The sequence below is a fragment of the Oryza sativa genome, chromosome 7, assembly GCF_034140825.1.
Source record: "Oryza sativa Japonica Group chromosome 7, ASM3414082v1".
Lineage (NCBI taxonomy): Eukaryota > Viridiplantae > Streptophyta > Magnoliopsida > Poales > Poaceae > Oryza > Oryza sativa.
In genome coordinates, this window is record NC_089041.1 from 6,127,041 (window position 1) to 6,146,757 (window position 19,717).

The 19,717-nt window shown below is 38.0% G+C and overlaps 2 protein-coding genes across 3 annotated transcripts; both read left to right on the top strand.

Annotated features, from left to right (window-relative positions):
- The first annotated feature begins 780 nt into the window (after window positions 1-780).
- Window positions 781-10,139, top strand: LOC4342711 (protein phosphatase 2C 70). 2 transcript variants are annotated; one of them, XM_015789312.3, is made up of 13 exons: window positions 781-1,056; window positions 3,455-3,641; window positions 3,799-3,972; window positions 4,075-4,247; window positions 4,923-5,081; window positions 6,080-6,220; window positions 6,283-6,344; window positions 6,523-6,658; window positions 9,053-9,147; window positions 9,244-9,359; window positions 9,449-9,578; window positions 9,668-9,722; window positions 9,800-10,139. In XM_015789312.3, exons 1-13 carry the CDS (start codon window positions 880-882, stop codon window positions 9,950-9,952), a joined length of 1,758 nt encoding a protein of 585 aa, XP_015644798.1. In that variant the 5' UTR covers window positions 781-879; the 3' UTR covers window positions 9,953-10,139. The 2 variants fall into 2 exon arrangements, with proteins under 2 accessions (XP_015644798.1, XP_015644799.1); XM_015789313.3 differs by lacking the exon at window positions 781-1,056 and adding an exon at window positions 2,127-2,297.
- A 2,639-nt stretch (window positions 10,140-12,778) lies between these two features.
- On the top strand, window positions 12,779-19,519 carry LOC107275794 (basic helix-loop-helix protein A-like). The gene is given in 9 exon segments (XM_015790874.3): window positions 12,779-13,046; window positions 13,366-13,671; window positions 16,369-16,465; window positions 16,699-16,713; window positions 16,854-16,910; window positions 17,113-17,662; window positions 17,833-18,133; window positions 18,135-18,246; window positions 18,913-19,519. Coding segments are annotated over 9 exon segments (2,001 nt in total). The 5' UTR covers window positions 12,779-12,951; the 3' UTR covers window positions 19,381-19,519.
- The last annotated feature ends 198 nt before the right edge of the window (window positions 19,520-19,717 follow it).

Below are 19,717 nucleotides of genomic sequence, written 5' to 3' on the forward strand. Positions count from 1 at the left end.
CAATTGGAGTTTTCTCATAATCATTTATTCGTAACACAACATGACCTATGAGTAATGCACCATGAATAAATAAATTTTACAAACCTTTGGTTATTATTAAACTAGAAAACTTTCGGTGCTTTTTAAGCTAAACCATTAAATTAAAAAAACAAAACAAAGGAAGTTATATCATATTAGGGGCATTTCTCATAGACAATTGTCATGGCAGCTATTTGCTTAACCATAATGCATACGGTGAAGATGCACACAATGTTCTATTTTCTCATGTATCAACTTGTCGTCGCGAATAAAATTATTTAACGAATGCTATGTAATATATTCATTATTTTTTTCCTTATTTTGTATGGCAATCGTTTTTTCCTTAATACTTGAATTCTAGATATAACCTTTCAATAGAACGTAAAAAAATCCATGTTTCCTCATGCATGCAACAACAAATAATTAAAGTTAACTAAAATACAGCACTATATAATATTATATAGTAACAATCTTATATCTTTCTCGACTAATATATAGCTTCTTTTTTTTTCCAACTATGATTCTATTATTATCGTATATCAGCACACACATTCAACGTTAAAACCATGAACAACATTGATGTGAAAGCTAGAGAAAAAAAAAGAAAAAAAAAGGGAGAAAGGAAAAAAAACTCTTTTTCTTTCTTTCAAGAGCTACACCGCAAGCTCGTCTCGCAATTGACACCGAATTCACGTTGCCCCCGAAAATAGGGGTTGAGAGAGAGGAAAAAAAAGTAAAAATCCCACGGACGCTAAAAAACGCACGCGCGGCGCACGCGAGAAAGAGAGAGAAAAAAAAAATGGCGATGGCGACGCAGCCGTCGTCCTAGGCAAGCTTCCCCCCTCCACCACCACCCCCTCCATGGCCGCGCCGCCCCTCCCCCTCGTCCTCGCCGCCGCCGCCATAGCCTCCCTCGTCATTCTCGTCCTCGTCGTCTTCGCCTGCCGGCGATGGCGGCGCGCGGTGGTAGCGGCGGCGCCGCAGCCGCCGCCGCGGGCGGCGGCGGATGTCGTCGCCGCATCTCCGGTCCGCAGCCAGGTTAAAGATCCGAGCTCCCCTCCTCCCTCGCTTTGATCCGCACCCGCGTCGACGGAATCGAACGTTTCGTCGGATTAATCTGTTATTATTGTTGTTACTATTATTATTGCTACGAACATTTGGGGCTGGCCGCCGTGGAGCGAGCTTGTTCTTGCGAATTTTCGCTGTTTGTTCGTCGTTTCTTTCGGATATGGCCTATCGTTCGCTGTTCCCTCGTCTGGTTGCTGAGGAATCCGTGGAAATGGGGGGCGATTTGGTAAACCCTTGATGGAGACGAACATGTGTATATGCTGATTTTGGTTGTTTCACTAATGGTTGCAAATCTGGGGTCGGATTATGCGCATTAGGGAGACGTAGCCATGCTTAAAGATACAGTACATTAATGCATTACTACTTGCTACAGATCAATTAAATTAGTATGGGTATAAAAACAAGCATTGGGTTCGTGGACATTAAGGCTGCTTTATTGTTGCTATGATTATAGTATACCAAGCGCATTGATGTATTCATTAGGAAAATGCGGAAATAAATGTACGGCGTTACACGATATTCTGTGGACCATGTTTTTTCTAAAATGGAAATTCAGAAATTGTCGGAGTAATCTGAGGAAGCGTATGGTTAGAGTCACATTTGAAGCTTGGTTCTGAACGGTGGATATCGGGTTTGCGCTAACTTTGTTTATGTGTGCTTCCATGTTGGACAGCGGGAAATATCATGCAATTTAATGGCTATTCATAATTCTTTGCTTCATAAATTTTGTAAATCAAATCTTTACACTTTACAGTAGCAAAATACTGTGGAATGAACACAAGTTGTTGCTTCCTTCAATTGAAAATTAGGAAGAATTTTCTGTTCTTTTTTTATTTTTGGAAAATTTTAGAAAGAACACATGGAGACAAGGAAAAGAATAAAACGGCATGCAAAAAGTGGGGGAAAAAGAGGGAGGATGAGTTGGCCGTCTTCCCCGCACCGCTACCCCGTCACGAGATAGGCACTCCGTCACCCTCCCCCCGTGTCCATCTGCTGCTTATATCTTGCATCCATCTTCTCCCATCAACAGATTCCATCCATAAGCACTGCTGCTGCTCTCTTCTATATGCAGCACATCTTTCCTACGTACTAACTGAAATCTGATCAGTTACTTCTTGGTGGTATTTGATCCCCTCACGATCCGTTCTTCATCTCTGTGTGGAATGCTCATGGAAGCATTCCACAAATCAAAGAAGATGGAGCAAAAACCGGTGAGCTGGATACAGCACCCCCTGATATGTTGTCCTTTTCTTTTTCTCTCCAAATCGTGATTTTTCCAAAGGAAAAAAAGTTTTTTTCCTTGTCCCTCAACTCTTGGTTTGGTTTGGTTTGTATTTCTCGTCTCCAAAACTGATAAAACTCGTCCGTCAACTCTCAAAACTGTTTAGATCTCACCTCTCACTCGTTTATAAGTGGTTTTTGACCTACTTGGTGTAGATATGGGATCTGAGGTTGCTCTAGCTCACTTGTCAGAGAGGTTTTGGCGTCCATGTAAGATCTACGGTGGCAGCGGCGGGGCCTGCTTGTCATAGAATCCTCATGACAGCGGGCCCTACATAGACATATGATCCCGACACCACGTGGGTGAAAACCACTATTAGACAGGTTGAGGGACGATTGCTATGTGGTTTTAAGAGTTGAGGGATGATATTTATCCAGTTTTGATGCTGAGGGACGGAAATTAAATTGAGTGAAGAATTGAGGGACAAGAAATAGACGTTTTTCTTTCAAAATGATGAGCCAGTTAGGTGTCTAGTGGCACAAATACAACATCTAAAATATGAGATACCAGAACCAAAATTTGGAAGGCTAACTCGTTGTTCCTCTTGTAGTTTGTCTTTGTTGTATATTAGAGTCAAGGTGTGATGAAATTTGTAAGTACTGTAGTTCCATTTATTCTCTGATTCAACCCTGGCGTGTTTTTTTTTTGTCATTAGTGATACGAAGTTACTGCAAGTATGTTAGAGATATTTCAGAAGATTTACAGTGTGTCCCATGCTCAATAATATATTGAGTTTCACAGTTGTATCTTGCATTTTTGGACAGTAAGTTAGATGATTTATTCAATTTCATGAACCTTCCAGATTCACTCACTTAAGCATTTCGTTTTGATGGGAACTTGCTCAAGTTATTGTCTAAGCTGACAAAACTCCATGGAGTATGTTTCTTGCATGCAAGATGTTTGAGAGGATGAAGTTTCACATTTTGTTTTATCTTCTAAAACCTTTTCTTATAAAATCTGACTGCACTCTTAATTATTTCTTGAAAAATTCCCACCACATGATCTACATCAATCTCTTCCTTCCATTGATTGCAGCGTGGAAATCCATGTATTTTTTGTTTGATGATTTGCGCTCTGCATTTGCAGAATGAGGATTTAAATAAGCCTCTCCTTGAAATTCTGGATGATCACTCTAGCCAGAGTAACACTTTTCCTGGAAATGTTGTTGGAGAATCTTCAAAAGTTCAAACAAGCAGGAGTGATACTTCACCAAGAAGTCATGGAATAAGTGATTCTGGCAGGACTTATCCTGCTGATTCCTGCACTCCGCAAGGTATGTATAATGATGCCCAAACCTTTAGTAGCCTCCTGACATAAAAATCAACTTTCTTCAATTTCTCTCGTCTTTGTTGCGTTGATCATCTCAGTTGAATATTGAGTGTTTACCAATGTCAACTCTTGAGTAACAGAAATTGCTATGAATTTTGTAGGAGAAACTCATGTGATCGATGTTACAGATGATACATCTGAAGAGTTCCATTTGGGAAGCACACTGAAGTGTACAAAACAGACAAGTTGGTCAAGGCCTGATAAAAAACACAAAAGATGGGGTTCTGGAGAGGATAATAAGAATGGAAGCATTTCTCTAAAAGATAATACATATCGTACGATATCCCTCAAACCTGATTAGAATGTTTCAGTAGCTATGCCTTGCAAAGGTTTGAATTTGTATACGCATCTAACCCAATCTTTTGCTAGAAATGCAGGAAGCAACCTAGACGTAGAGGTCATTGCTGGCCCATCTCACGGAATAAGTTGTTCCCGACAGTCAACTAGTCCTACAATCCCGATAACTCTTGGAAGGGTCCCCCCAAGTGATTTGGTGTTGAAGGACTCTGAGGTGTCAGGGAAACATGCTCGAATAAATTGGAATGCAAAGGTAAGTTGTTCAGGAACTATTTATTCATTTCTTGTGCCTTCGATTTAGTGCTATTTATCTAGTTGTTTCCCCAGCCTTGTAACTAAACTGGAATAGTGATGTTTGTAATGAAACTTAACATTACCATTTTGTTTGATTTGTTTGGTCAAATATGTGCTTTTGTTCAATAGTAAGATGCACCTTTTGTTCAATTAGAGCCCAGGACTCAGCTGACTGATCAAAATGTTGAGAATTGAGATGCTAGGGTGGTATGATGGACACATACTCCTGACCTAATGCCACAAGATCCTGAACTCACGCTTTTAGAGAAAACTATTTTTTAGTTTTTGTTCATACAGGAACTCAATAAACATTTTCATCCATTTCTAAAGAGAAACTGTTTCTGCCAGAAAGGTTTGCATGCTACATTTTCTTTCAGCATCTCTTTACTGTTAGCTAGTTATTAACGAGCAGAAGCTTATTTCCTTGGCTGTAACTATGAAAAATTATCTTTGAGCACAGGATATGTGTGCACAAGAAGGCTTGTGCGCACAAGATATGTTCCCTTATCTTTGAGCATTTAACGAGTAGAAAATTGTACAATGGAAGGCTAACTAGTATTATAGCTATATGCTGTAAGCAAATATACCAATCTTGCATTGGTTTACATAAAATGAAGTGCTTGTTCATATGCAGACATTGAAATGGGAAATTGTGGACATGGGCAGCTTGAATGGGACATTTGTGAACTCTCGGGCAGTTCACCATCCAAATGTTGGGTCCAGGCACTGGGGTGAGCCAGCTGAACTAGCAGATGGTGACATTATAACTCTAGGAACTTCATCAAAACTATCTGTAAGTTTTTTATATGCTTTCAGCATCTCTTCTTGTTTCTCTCATGTTTGCTGAAATATTTGCTTAACTCCCATTTTCTTTCTTGCGGGGCATAATTGGACTAGTGTACTAACTTCCTTCATTCATAGGTTTTATACTAGTCTGACATGAAGCTTCCAGAATTGTTAAACAGGCATGCCTTATAGAATTCGTCTCAGCAATTGTGAACCCTACACATGTTAATTCCTAGTTATCCATAATCTGAAACCATTAGTATTTCTTTAAGATAAATAAAGCTAGTAACTGTGCTTTGAATGAAAAGATATTTATTTTCAATCATTGTTCAGTCTTGTGTACTGAAGATACTTATTTTCATTTTTATCAGTATTCCCTTCTGTTCTAAGCCTGTCTGCTGTCAGCCCATTCCAAGAATAATTTCCTTATGTTTGATCCAATTTAAGTTGAAAAAGAATGTGCTTCCTGAACACAACTCGGATAAATATCTGCTAAAATGGTTTGGTTGGAGATGAGGGAATTGTGCAACTTTGTATCATCAATTTATTACCAACAAACTAGTTGCTCTATTCGGTAGAGCTACATTGATTTACTGCACTAAGATAAGTATGCAACTAACACGACCAAGTCTCCTTATCCTGTTAATTGGTTATCCTTGCTGACTATTTGATTGCTCCAGTCCCTAATTTAAAAATTCATTCAACATTCTTCCTGAAAATAAAATATGCTGACTCACCAAGACGCTGCTCTTATTTTGAATTTCAATCAAACCATGTTCTGGAAATTAGGATTTTGGAATACTCCAGCTATCACAAACCGTTTTTTCTTTCCTGGCCAAGTACTCTAATTCATAAGCTGAAGTTTCTTCATTGTATTGGTAATCACATTCATCATTCAAGTTGCTCTGCGACATATTTGAAGTTCTATGGCGCATTTTCTTTAACCTATTCTTTGGTAGCATTCTTATGTTCCATTTTATAATTTGCGTTGCTATGTCACTGAAGGTCCAGATCTCACTGCAAAATCAGCGAGTCCCTGCTGGGATTGGTATGGCATCTGATCCAATGGTGGGCCGTCGAAGTGGAAAGAAGCTTGCAATGGAGGATATAAGCTTTTGCCAGTGCCCTCTGCAGGGTGTTGAACAGGTGCTGACCATTTAACTATGATAAATTTATATGCCTGTTTTTGATACCAACTGGTTTTGCAGTTTGGACTCTTTGGAATTTTTGATGGACATGGTGGTGATGGAGCTGCCAGAGCTGTCAGCAAGTTAGTCTTTCATTCCCACCTGATATTCAATATATATCATGGATATATTTTATTCTAACATATGAGGATTCATGTACTAACTTATATCTAATGGAACTTACTCTTTCATTAGTAATCTGATTATTTATCATCATAGCCACATGAAAAACTGATGTTTTCTCCCCCTCCTGATTTCTAGGATTTTTCCAGAAAATGTGGCAACTCTTTTGTCTCACCATGAGACAAAAGAAAAGGTTCTTTCATACTCTGATGCTTCTGACGTTCTTAGATATGCTTTTACTATGACAGAAGCTGCAATCGATCATGAGTATGAGGTTGGTTCTCCTATTCTCTGATCTGATTATTTTTGTTGTATGGCTTGAAATTGCCAAAGTAGGTTTTGGTTTAAACTTCTTTGCCCCTACTATGGTGATTTAATTTGTACTCCATGGGTGGTTCAAATGCTTGCATTAAATTTAAAGTAAATTTCACAAAACTACATGTACTTTGCCCAAACTATCACAAAACTACAGATTTAAGATGATATATCACAAAACTACAAATTTAGAACCAAATTTATCAAAGAACAACAGATTTAAGATGGAGTATCATAAAATTACATGTTTAGTAATAAAATTATTACAAAATTACATGTTTTGCACCAAGTTAAGTACAAAACTACAACATTTATAACTCTAACATAATAGTACTTGTAGGAATTTAAACTTGTAAAATATATGTAGTTTTGTGATAATTTGAGTATTAAATCTGTAGTTTTGTGATGCTTGGTCTTAAGGGGGACATATCCGGTGAAAATGAGCTAAGTGTTGAAAACTCGTGAAAATCATACCTAAAAGTTTTGTAAATTCATGAAAAAAATACTAGAGATAGGTGTAGATATGAAATACATTCTCACCAAATCTCAAGTTCAAACTCAACTTCGTTTAGGAGTAACAAAAAAGACAAATTTCAGGTGAATAGTAACAGGACACTATTCACCTGAAATTTGTCTTTTTTGTTTCTCATAAACGAACTTGAGTTTGGAGTTAAGATTTGGTGAGAATGTATTTTATATCTACACCTATCTCTAGTATTTTTTTTCATAAATTTACGAAACTTTTAGGTATGATTTTCACGAGTTTTCAACACTTAGCTCATTTTCACCGGATATGTCCTCGGTCTTAAGTCTGTAGTTTTATGATAAATCTTGTGTTCAATCCGTAGTTTTGTGATACGATGTCTTAAATCTGTAGTTTTGTGATATGACGTCTTAAATCTGTAGTTTTGCGATAATTCGATCAAAGTACTTGTAGTTTTGTGAAATTTACTCTTTAAATGTTTAGCTTTTTTAACCATCCTTTACCTTTACTATCATTATTTTTGTTGTTGTTAAACTGTTCACTACTGAGATAGATTTGTCATTACCAACACTAAAAAAATTACATTAGCTGAGACCTGTTTCTTATCATATATCTAGTTCCATAAATGAAACAGTCAAGTCCTGTTCTGAATGAAGTACAGTCATGTCCTATTCTATGATTTGAGCTTTGCCGTGAACTTGCATTAGCATAGTTTAACTAAATTTTCTATGCTTGGTACGTGGTAACAAGAATCCCGAAGTTCCAATGTGGTTGCCTATTGCAACTTAGTAAATTCATTTATGGATGTTCCTAGCTGTCGTCCATTTCAAGGTTCTGACATGTCACTAGCTGAATCATGAAAACAGTCATTACCTGTGATAACTTTTTATTAAACACTTTGGGGGTGCCTAAAAATGGTTTTGGGAAGCATCCATATGATTTCTGAACCACTTTATGTAGTGCCCTGCTGACTAAAAGTTCAGGTATTCCACATTTTACAAACAGTAAGGCGAAGAATAAAAGATATCCTGTCCCACACTGTGCAAATCATAGGTCTGCATCTAGTTAATTTAAATCCATCTTTGATCGGAACAACAATGATATGCTTTAGTTAGTTCCTGCTAGTAGTTGCAAGTTGCATACTCCCTCCATCCCATAATATAAGGGATTTTGGAGGGATGTGACATATCCTAGGACTACGAATCTGGATAGGCACCTGTCCAGATTTGTAGTCATAGGATATGTCACATCCCTCCAAAATCCCTTATATCATGGGACGGAGGGAGTACTCAACTAGCCGTTGGTGAGCAGTATGCATAACTGCTAATATCATCACTGATTCCATCCACAGGATTCGGATTTAGAAAGTTTTTCTCCAAAACATTAGATCTTGTTGCGAAAGTTTTTCTCCTGAACATTTAGATCTGGTTGTGAACTTCATCTGGATATGGTTGATACTAACTTTATTGATTTGCTGCTAGTTGTTGCAGACCTAGGCAGTCATTTATAGAGCAGTACTTTTATTTGCTAAATCTATATTTTCTGATCCGACCCCCATGATTTGAATTATAAGTGTTTTCATCCATTATAGATTTTGTTGCAAATATTATCCACAAATGTATATACTAGGTACTTCATTAGCTTACAATGCCAAAAATACTTCATGAGCTCTTTTTTGGGTTGAAACCTAGAGGTAGCAACAATTGTTTCTTTTCCTGGGATTCTGCAGTCTGGCCTGTTTTTCATTATCAGTAGCTTCCACATTATTGATACCATTTTAGCCATCAATAGTTTTGTGCCTTTTCTCTTCAATTATTTTTACACGATAACAACTGCTGTGGTTTATGATATTTGTGTGTACTATTTCAGGGGTGCACAGCAACAGTCCTGCTGATTTGGTTTGATCAAAAGAAAGACTGTTTTGCCCAATGTGCTAATCTAGGTGATTCAGCTTGTGTTATGAGGTAAAAAGTACCTTTTTACTTTATTTTCTGAAGTTTAGCCGTTTGTCTGTTGACTGTAACCTCCAGTTTTTTATGTATAACATCTGCTTTTGTCAGTGTCAATGGAAAGATGATTGAAATGACTGAAGATCATCGAGTAGCTAGTGTAACTGAACGAGCTAGGATAGCAAGAGCTGGACAGGCCCTGAAAGCTGGCGAAGTCCGGATTAATGGTTTGCTCTTTGCCCGTTTCAAGTTTTGAGTGCAAGTCTGAGATTACCATAAATGGTGAAAGCTATATTGTTATTTTTTATTTCTCCAGGACTTAATCTCGCCAGGATGTTCGGAGATAAGTTTCTAAAAGAGCAAGATTCACGCTTCAGCTCAGAACCATATGTGAGCCAAGCTGTTCACATTACAAAAGCATGCACAGCTTTTGCAGTTATTGCTAGGTAACATGATTTCTCAGTGCTGCGAAGGTAATGCTTACTGATGTAATGTGTCAATCATGACGTTCCGGTGATTGTTTGCATGTGTGCAGCGATGGGCTCTGGGATGTTATTAGTACTAAAAGGGCAGTTCAGCTTGTTGTTGAGGTGAACGAGCACGCTGTTTTTTCGTGTTAGTTGCATTGTTCTTTTAATTGTTGTCTCATGCTGGTCATATGTTGCAGGGTAGGGAGAGAAACAGTGGTGATAGTGCCTCGGCGGACAAAGTAGCCAATCGTATACTAAGTGAAGCTAGGAATTTGCGAACCAAGGACAATACATCCGTAATATTTGTAGATTTTGACATCTTGAGAACAGACCATTGTATTGCCAAATGATTTTGACTATTTTTGGGACACCATATTCCAAGAAATCATTTGCCTGGCTGTTGCTCGTCGCTTCCATAATTTTGCTTCAGCTATGGTGTCAAAGATGCTGCAATGTCATGAAGTGTTGCCTACCTATCCTGTGACTGTAAATTATGTGGACTTTTAAGTTAGCTTATTATTGGATCTGATAGACTGATGTAACCAGTGTCATTGCCTTCATACACTGCCTCATCATTTGATTAGGTGGTTATCTTTCAGTAGATTTAACTTCAAATTTCTTGATGAAAACTCAAGCATAAAGTGCATATGCTTGATGTTCATCAGAAACCTTTTACCATGTCACAGAATATACTACAGTAAGCCCTCCAAGGACATCCTGCCAAGTGAAAACTGCTGTGATTTCCCAACAACTCCAAAGTTCCAAACTCCATCACTGGTCAGGTTGTAAATGCATTGTATTGCCTTGCATTGTCTGTCTCTTTCAATCATTTTTGCACAAAGGTCAGGCTTCAGAAGCCTCCAGTTGTTTCCCTGACAGAAATGGAATACTGTGGAATCTGCCAAGGGCTAGAATCTAGTGGTGTAACTCTGAAATTCTCTGTCCTAATCCAGCAAGATGCATGAGGAAGGCTAGTAAATGCTGTCCCTTTTACTCTTCTCTGCAGATTTGGCACAAATCATTCAATTCCTTTCTCTGCTACTTAGGGCACTGCAAGTTGTTAGAGCTCTTTGCCTTAATTTGTGAGCTTTGTAGCTGAAAATCTTGGGTGTCAAATGCTTTGCATGCTTCTCCAAACATGCAAGTTGTTTCTAGATCTGTTTGACAAAACTTTGACTAACAGTAGTATGTGCACAAGTGACTGCTGAAAAGGAGGGAAGAGTTATAGTGTAAATATTTTTCCTTACTAATCAAAACGATATAAGATTTGAAAATTACCAGTTTGAATTTACGTAAAGTTCACCGTCCCCCCCTCCACCCCAAAAAAGAAAAAAGCTGCTGCCAAAACTTCAAATTATCAAATTTAATTTTGAAGGTAGAGTATTTTCAACGTTTTCTTTATCAGCATTGTCTTTTGTGAATAAAAGCTTTATTCACAAATTATTTCTTAATTGCTAATTAGCCATTTTGGCTTATAGTTAGCCTAGTCTTTCAAGTCGCTAAGTGCATATGCTTGATGTTCATCAGAAACCTTTTACCATGTCATAGAATATACTACAGTAAACTTCAAATTATTTCTTAATCGCTAATTAGTCATTTTGGCTTATAGTTAGCTCTTGGCTAACCATGCATCGGCATAATGTAACAAGGGAGGTATTAACTACTACCTACCTTATGGGTCAATTTCGACAACACAGGCATTGGCATATTGTAACAAGTGAGGTGTTAACTACTACTCCTACCTTATGGGTCAATTTGGCCAACACACTATATTGTTGAAATTAATTAAATAATTTCCCCCCGCTCGCTCTCTCTCACCCTACAGTCTCACAAACAAGACAAACAGTACAGAGGTACTAGTAAGAAAATAGACACAAACATGCGTATATATTGGACGGCATCTTGTTTGGTTCCTCTGTTCACTCGTACAGAAACTCCAAAGCTACGTACTTGAATAAAAACGCTAATGACCTACTGGCCAATAGTTAATCAACAGGCATTCTGCCTATATACGGCCTCTAATTAAGACACACCCTATCTACTGACCGTATATATATGCACGTACGTAGTACGTATACAGTATCACGCATTGCAACAGCTAAACTAACTGTCTGACAATACGCTCACAGAAGCACGTTTTGATGGCTAGCTAACTACACCATGCTAACACTAAGATGTACACATTACAATATTAATTGCTTCCAACACATATGGAGAAAAAGGATCAATATATAACTGAGGGTATATATTCTGTGTAGAATAAAAATTCCAAACCAATCAAACTCGGTTGAGATGAGAAAGTGCCGGTGGTTGTTAGATGCATAATTAACTGCACTCATCAGGGTTTAAGTTGCTCGGTGTTTGTTAGTTGATCGGTGTGTGCATATTGATGTGCGTGCTTGTTCATCTTCCATGTAATAAGAAAACCTACTACTCCCTCCGTCCTATAATATAAGAGATTTTGAGTTTTTGCTTTTAACGTTTGACCACTTGTCTTATTCAAAATTTTTTAAAATTATTATTTGTGACTTGCTTTATTATCTACTGTACTTTAAGCACAATTTTTCGTTTTTTATATTTGAAATTTTTTTAAAATAAGACGAGTGGTCAAACGTTGCAAGCAAAAACTAAAAATCCCTTATATTGTGGGACGGAGGGAGTAGTTGTTATGATCCTCTTAGATACTTCCTCCGTCCCAAAATAAGTGCAGTTTTGCACTATTCACGCTCAACGTTTGACCGTTCGTCTTATTTGAAATTTTTTTAATTTGTATATGAACAGTAAATACTGATATGTTTTTTTAATAAAAAAGATCATCTTTCAGCTTTCACAACATTATAATTCCTTTTACTGAAAATACTACTAGTCTTACCCAGTGGTTAGATTATATTAAAGAAAATATTTAACTACCGACGTTGTAACTAGGTAAAAAGCCAAGAACTAAGAACTTCACTCATCATCTAAATATATGCGCAGAGAATAATTAATTTCATTTCTGAAGCAAATTCCAAAATTCCAAAATTTATCAGTTTAAATTTACAAATATTTTGTACCAACATAAAAAAAGAATAAAAACCGTGCTGACGTCGAAAACGACATGTATGAACCGTTTTTTTTTTCCTTTGTCGACACATGTGGAGGCCGGGGAGTAGTACGCATAGTAGCTCCTATAGTCCACGTGACCGACCTCGGCATGAGCCGTCGTGTGCAGCCACCAGTCAAACCCCACCACCTTCAAATCAATTCTTCCATCCCCAACTATCAGACCATCTCCCTACCTAAGCTCCCTCACTCACTCGCCTTTACTTATCGATCTCGATCATCCACGAGCTAGCTAGCAGTGCTCGCCATGGCCGGCGGCGAGGCGCATGCGGCGCTGCAGGCGGTGGCGCAGAGCCTCCGGTGGACCTACAGCCTCCTCTGGCAGCTCTGCCCCCACCAAGGGTACCTACCCTACCTACCTACGACACGATGCACAGTGTTCATCCATGGCCGGCCATGGCGGATCGTCGTCGTTGTCGATGATCATCGAAGGAAGCTAGAGGATATGGCTCAATACTTTGATAATATATATACTGATCTCTCCGTACAACAAAAATATAAAAATTCTAGCTAGTATCGAATGAGACATATGCTATGCTAGTACTACGAATCTAAAAAGATGTACATATTTTGATTCGTATTATTAGGATATATCACGAGTTTTTATATTTTGAGACGGATGTAATAATTCTGAATTTAGTTGTGATCGCATGGCATGCAGGAGCTCGCTGGTGTGGGGGGAGGGGCACTACAACGGCGCCGTCAAGACGCGGAAGTCGACGGTGATGCAGCCGCCGCCGGCGGAGGAGGAGGACGACGCCGACCACGCGGCGCGCCACCGGAGCCGGCAGCTGAGGGAGCTCTACGACTGGCTGCAGCAGGCCGGGGAGAACTCCAGCGGCGGCGTGCAGACGTCGTCGACGACGGCGAGCCGGCGGCCGGGGGCGGCTCTGTCGCCGGAGGACCTGACGGAGACGGAGTGGTTCTTCCTCATGTCGGCATCCTACTCCTTCCCTCCCGGCATCGGGTATATAATAAAAAATATAGATATAAATATTTAAGCATGCATGCATAAATTAAACCACACTTCTTGTTACGTGTTCTTGGCAAAATGATGAACAATTACCACTAATTAATTGGAGCCAGAAACCCTAAAGATTTACCCACCTGGTTAATTAATCGGTGTGTTGATCCACGCATGCATGCATGCAGAAAATCAAGATCAGGATAGCTCCTTTTCTTTTGCAGGTTAATTAGCTAGATCTTCACGTATAATTAGCTAGCTAGATTTTAAAATATAATTTATTCAATTTGATTTATGATTTTTATTTTTTATTTCAAATAGATACAACTGTATACAAAATTTTATTTTGGTACATACCTCCGATCCAACTACATCAGAGGTAAAAAAAAAATTAAACCGTTGGAATTGATTAGAACAAGATCGTGCGGTCAAATTATATCATAACTAACTTTTCTGATTCTCTAAAGCATAGAGATGTATATATACATCGTATTATTAGGCTCTATATTTCCTGATTAACACTAGATGCATATATAATTTTGATAGTCAAAATATACTTTTGATAGGCTCTAAAGAAAAACTTAATAACATGTACTCCCTCCATATACTTTTGATAGTCATATTTCATCTTGACACACAGATCAAGTATAAGTAATTCTACTTATCATCCATTTAAACACGCTACTAGTTATTCCTCATAAACAAGCGATTCATTAATATTTACATTTCTCGATGCTTGTGTAGCCAATATTGTGTGGAAGAATGGAATGTCATTAAGAGGATAGGTTGTTGGATTGAAATATGCCTATCAAAAATAAATTTTTAGATTTGAAAATATGCCTATCAAAAGTAGATGGAGGGAGTATTAATTAATGTGAATTTCCAATCCTACTGTTGTGATATTAGGCTTTGTACCTTCTTGTCCAGGAGGTATATATATGGCTCTTTTAAGGATGGGAGAAAATATCATCTTTAATACAACTATATATGGCTTTTGTTTGATAAATACAACTTTTATTTTGTATGAATACAAATATATTGATAAATATCCACCATTATAATCCTAACCCATTAGGATCATATGGTGTATATTTTTTTAACTATTTGTTTTTTATAAATTAATATTAAGAGATCACAATAAAAATATAGTATTATGAAAGTACTCTTAACAACATATCCAATGATAAAATTATTATTATTACAAAATATAGTGGTCAAATTGTATAGAATTCAATAGCCTGATTTTATGACGTCAAGTAAATTAAATAAAGAATGAAGGTAGTGCTAGAGTGATCAAACAATATCTCTCCTAAAATATGTCCTATAAGTTTTACTCCATAAATCCAAGGGTCAAAAGTTGTTGGGTTATTTTTTTAGATAATAACATACTACCCCTTTTCAAAATGTATGATTCTATTGACTTTTTGCACAACATTTAACCATTTGTCATATTAAAAATTAGTATAAACATCTAAAAATATAAGTTACAATTATATTTTATTTGATGATAAAACAACTCACAACAAAATAAATAATATTTATATAATCTTTTTGGAATAAAACGAATGATCAAACATTATTCAAAAAGTCAATGGTATAGTACGTTTTGAAATTGATAGACTATGAGAGCAAAATTTTGAGATAACATGGAAAATTATCCTCTTAGACATTGCACTGTGTAATAATTAATAATAATGAATGAAAGGCTAAGACTTTTCTTCCACCTTATATAAGTGGTTGAATATATAGCAATCACATCATTACATGATTTTGTAACCAACCGTCTCTATAGCTCCGATACAGTGCTAGTTTCACATCGTAATAATTAAAGAGTATAATAATAAATCGAGGTGTACTTCTCATCGATGAAGTGATGTGCCGCTTAGCTAAATTAAACTCGTATGCGAAAAATCAGTATATGTCCGGTTAATTTCTAAGAGAGAGATTGAGAGAGAATAATTGCGCCCCTCCAAATCCCCCTCTTGGACGTTAGGGAGCTATATAGACGGTATTGCTAAGTGCGATGTGTACATAACGTACCTGTCGTAGGAACATTTCTCATCCAAATTAAGTAGTAATGCATGGCATGAAATCCATTTTTGTATTTTGCATGGCAAAGAATGACAACAAGGAATACACTAGCTAGCCCTGCCCTTTTTCAATTTAATTTAACATCAAACTTAGTTATTGTATTTCTTTTGTCAGAATAGCATGCATTGCATACTCTTTAAAAATAATTAATTAGTGTATTTTACTAGTCTTACAAAAGTATCAAGAGAGACAACTAATTATAGTTGGGAGACACCAAACTTGTTTTTAATAATGACAATTAAAACCCTACCTCTACATCCAACATAGACGTACATAGTCCGAAGGCGCCAAATATTTGTACATTTAGCTACCAGATTTCAGTACGAGTTCTCACATTATAATTTTGATTTTTTTATTTTTTTTATAAACAATCTGGTACCCTTTTATGTCTGGAAGGAAAAAAAAAATCTAAATTGCAACATTTTAGTCGGTGAGAATGGTACTCTGTCCTAGCTACTTTCTACACATGAGAGAGAGAGAGAGAGAGAGAGAGAGAGCCTTTAATTGCCCTTGCCCATGCATCTTTCTTTGCACACATGTATGCTTTTCACATTGTCATGAGGAGAGAACTTGTTAAGTTGCACACATGTGTGCTTTGCATGTCTTCAGGTTACCTGGAAGGGCATTTGCAAGGAGAGGCCATGTATGGCTCACTGGAGCAAATGAAGTTGACAGCAAAGTATTCCTAAGAGCAATTCTTGCCAAGGTTCAGCCATCACCTTCTCTTACCTATTTTTCACTCTGAATGCCAACAGTGCTTTGCACATTGTAGTCTGTTTGCAGACTGCAAATGATGACCATAATCAGATCAGAAAATAAAATAATATTATATACTTTTTGAGCCAGCTAGCAAGAATATGTAACAATAATTCTCCTTTTTTTTTCTTGTTCTTTTCCCTGATGTGGTGCATAACAAATAACCAAACTGATGAATGGCAGAGTGCTGGTATCCAGGTATTTGCCTCTAAAAGTAGCTACACGTTTACTATGAAATTTTGTGGCTTTTGTTCATCTTTGGATGCAGTGGCCATTATCTAAAAACTATGAATTTCCAGACTGCAGTTTTTATCTAATTTTGTGACTTTGTACATCAGACAGTTGTGTGCATTCCTGTTGTCGATGGCGTCCTGGAAATTGGAACTACGGAAAAGGTGATTTCGTATATTATCAGCTGACAATCTAATTATATGGGCCATATAATTAAGTATAAATCAAAATACCTCATAATATATTATAAAGTATCTAATGTGATTATGTGAATATTGGCTATTTCAATGTAATTTGATATATGAAACTGATAATCCTCTGAAACTCCGTAAGGATCAAACTAATCAAAATGTATATATTTTCAAGGTGGAGGAAGATATGGGCCTGATTCAGTATGCAAGGGGCATCTTCATGGATCAACATGGCATCCACATGAAGCCTACCCTCTCACAGCACTCAACATCCAACCCAGTCACCCACTGTACTCATCAGCATCCAATCCAGGTTCAGATGCAACTAGGTATCACCAGCCAAACAAAGTTTGATTATTCAGATGAGCTCAATGCAGATGAGGAGAATGATGACACAGAAGAAGAGGGCATGTCAGGTTCAGACACTAACAACACTGACACTGAAAGGAATTCAGGCCAGCTGCAACTTCAAATGCAAGACCAACTGAACATGGTGAGCAATGACCACCAGACAATACCAAATAATGCAGTTTCCAGTGAGCTAATGCAGTGTGAGATGTCAGAAGTGGTAAGAGATGGCTGCTCAAATAATATTTTAGAGGATGAAATCCAAATGCTGATGGATTGCCAAAACAGTAATTGTCAGTTAAATTTGCAAGGGCCAGATGAGCCTTGTCACTCTTGGCATTTTCTCTGCGAGGAGTTACAAAATGATTACCAGCCAGGTATTACATTTGAGAAGATAATCCTTCAAAAGCACCCTTGTTCCAAAAATATATATTTGTACTCTTCACACAAGCACTGCCATTTTTTTTCTTTTTTGCATACATCCTCAATTCTTGCATTTCTTTTCCATATATTTGATACAACTGTCTCCATTTCCCTTCTGTCACAGCTACTGAAGATCAAGTGGCATCACCTGAAAATACCCATTACCCAAAAACACTCATGACAATCCTACATTACAACACGCTGCGACAGCAAGAGATGAACATCAAGAACTACTTGCCAGTTTCAGAGAAATCATCATTCTCCAGATGGACTACTCCTGAAGGAAGTGATGACAACAAGACCATGATCAGTCCAGGCACCACACAGAGAATGCTCAAGAGCATCCTGATGATTGTTCCCAGTAGTCACTGCAGTTACAGGGGAGCAGAAACACCTGAATCAAGGGGCGGGAAAGGCGCAAGTGGATGCCATCCAAGGTGATTTCAGTGCCAACCATGTGCTGAAAGAGAGGAGAAGAAGAGAGAAGCTCAATGAGAAGTTCATAATTCTGCGATCTTTGGTACCTTTCATGACAAAGGTAATTAAGTACTCCCTCTATTTCTATAAAGCCGTATTTGACTAGTTATCTTATTTAGAAAGTATGTGCAAATATGTAAAATATAAGTCATACTTAAAGAACTTTTAATGTTATTAAATAATAAGTCACACCAAAAATAAAACATATATATTTTTAATAAGATAAATGATTAAATGTATATATAAAAATTAATAGCGTCACATATTTTAAAATAGAGGGGTATTTAAGTACCCACAGGATCATCAAAATTCAGTTATCTTTTCTTAAGCCTCTAACGAACATTGGAAGATCCTCACTAATGGCAGCATGAATCTAGGGTTCACTATTTCGGAATGCAAAATATGTTTTACCGGGCATCCGATTTTTAAAAAATTCAGAATGAAGAAAATTGAATCTTTTTTATGGATTTGAATAAATCTTGATAAATTCGAAAAAATTTCCGAACTTTTGGCCAGAAGTGAATCCTACCCGTATCCACCGGTAATAAACCTAAATTTTTGGGAGTAATGAATTAATGTTATATATAATCCATGAATTATATAGTTCCAAACTACTCCGTAACAAATTTTCAGGAGTAGTGAAATTAATATTATTACAATCTCAGAAAAAAATGGCAGAAACAATTAATCTGTTTTCAATTATTAATTAATTTGTTTTTGTGTCCAGATGGACAAGGCGTCGATACTAGGCGACACGATCGAGTACGTGAAGCAGCTAAGGAACCGCATACAAGAGCTCGAGTCGTCGTCGTCGTCGTCACGAGCAGCCGCCCGGGCGCCATCGGCGGCGGCCGCCGGGAGGCGGAGGAAGAGATCCGCCGCCGCCGCCACTGCCACGGCGGCGGAAGGGATGAGCAGCAGCAATGGCCGCAATGGCGGCGAGGCGGCGGAGGTGGTGCAGGTGTCCATCATCGAGAGCGACGCGCTGCTGGAGCTCCGGTGCGGTTGCGGCGGCGGCGGCGGCGGTGTGGTGCTGCTCCGGGTGATGCAGGCGATGCAGGAGCTCCAGCTGGAGGTCACCGCCGTCCAGGCCTCGTGCGCCGGTGGCGAGCTGCTCGCCGAGCTGCGCGCCAAGGTCGTCGTTATGATCCTGATCTGCATGAAAATGCAAATGCAAATGCAAATGCAGAATTAAGCTTTCATTCTTGCTCCTCTGAATTCTGAATTTATATATTCACCCTTCTTTCGATCTGCTCGTACGTTCGTTTCGCCTAAATTATGTACAAATTAACTGAATCTTTGAACTGAAAATAACTGAATCTTTTTTGTGTGTTTTTGTGTGGGTGAATTGGTTGGCGCAGGTGAAGGGGAGGAGGAGGAGCAGCATCGCTCAGGTGAAGAGGGCCATCCATCTCGTCCTCTCCTCCTCATCGATATCACCCTGAATTAATTAATAATTAATCTAGCTTCGTGCATGAATGCATGCCACAAATATATACAAATTTACCATATCAATATGTGAGAGAGTAATA

Bases quoted from the DNA above. Each gene is read 5' to 3' on its own strand.
- LOC4342711 (XM_015789312.3), top strand. From the start codon at position 880: ATGGCCGCGCCGCCCCTCCCCCTCGTCCTCGCCGCCGCCGCCATAGCC. The intron at 6,345-6,522 runs GTTAGTCTTTCA...CCTGATTTCTAG, and splicing joins GCTGCCAGAGCTGTCAGCAA to GATTTTTCCAGAAAATGTGG. The intron at 9,723-9,799 runs GTGAACGAGCAC...CATATGTTGCAG, and splicing joins CAGTTCAGCTTGTTGTTGAG to GGTAGGGAGAGAAACAGTGG.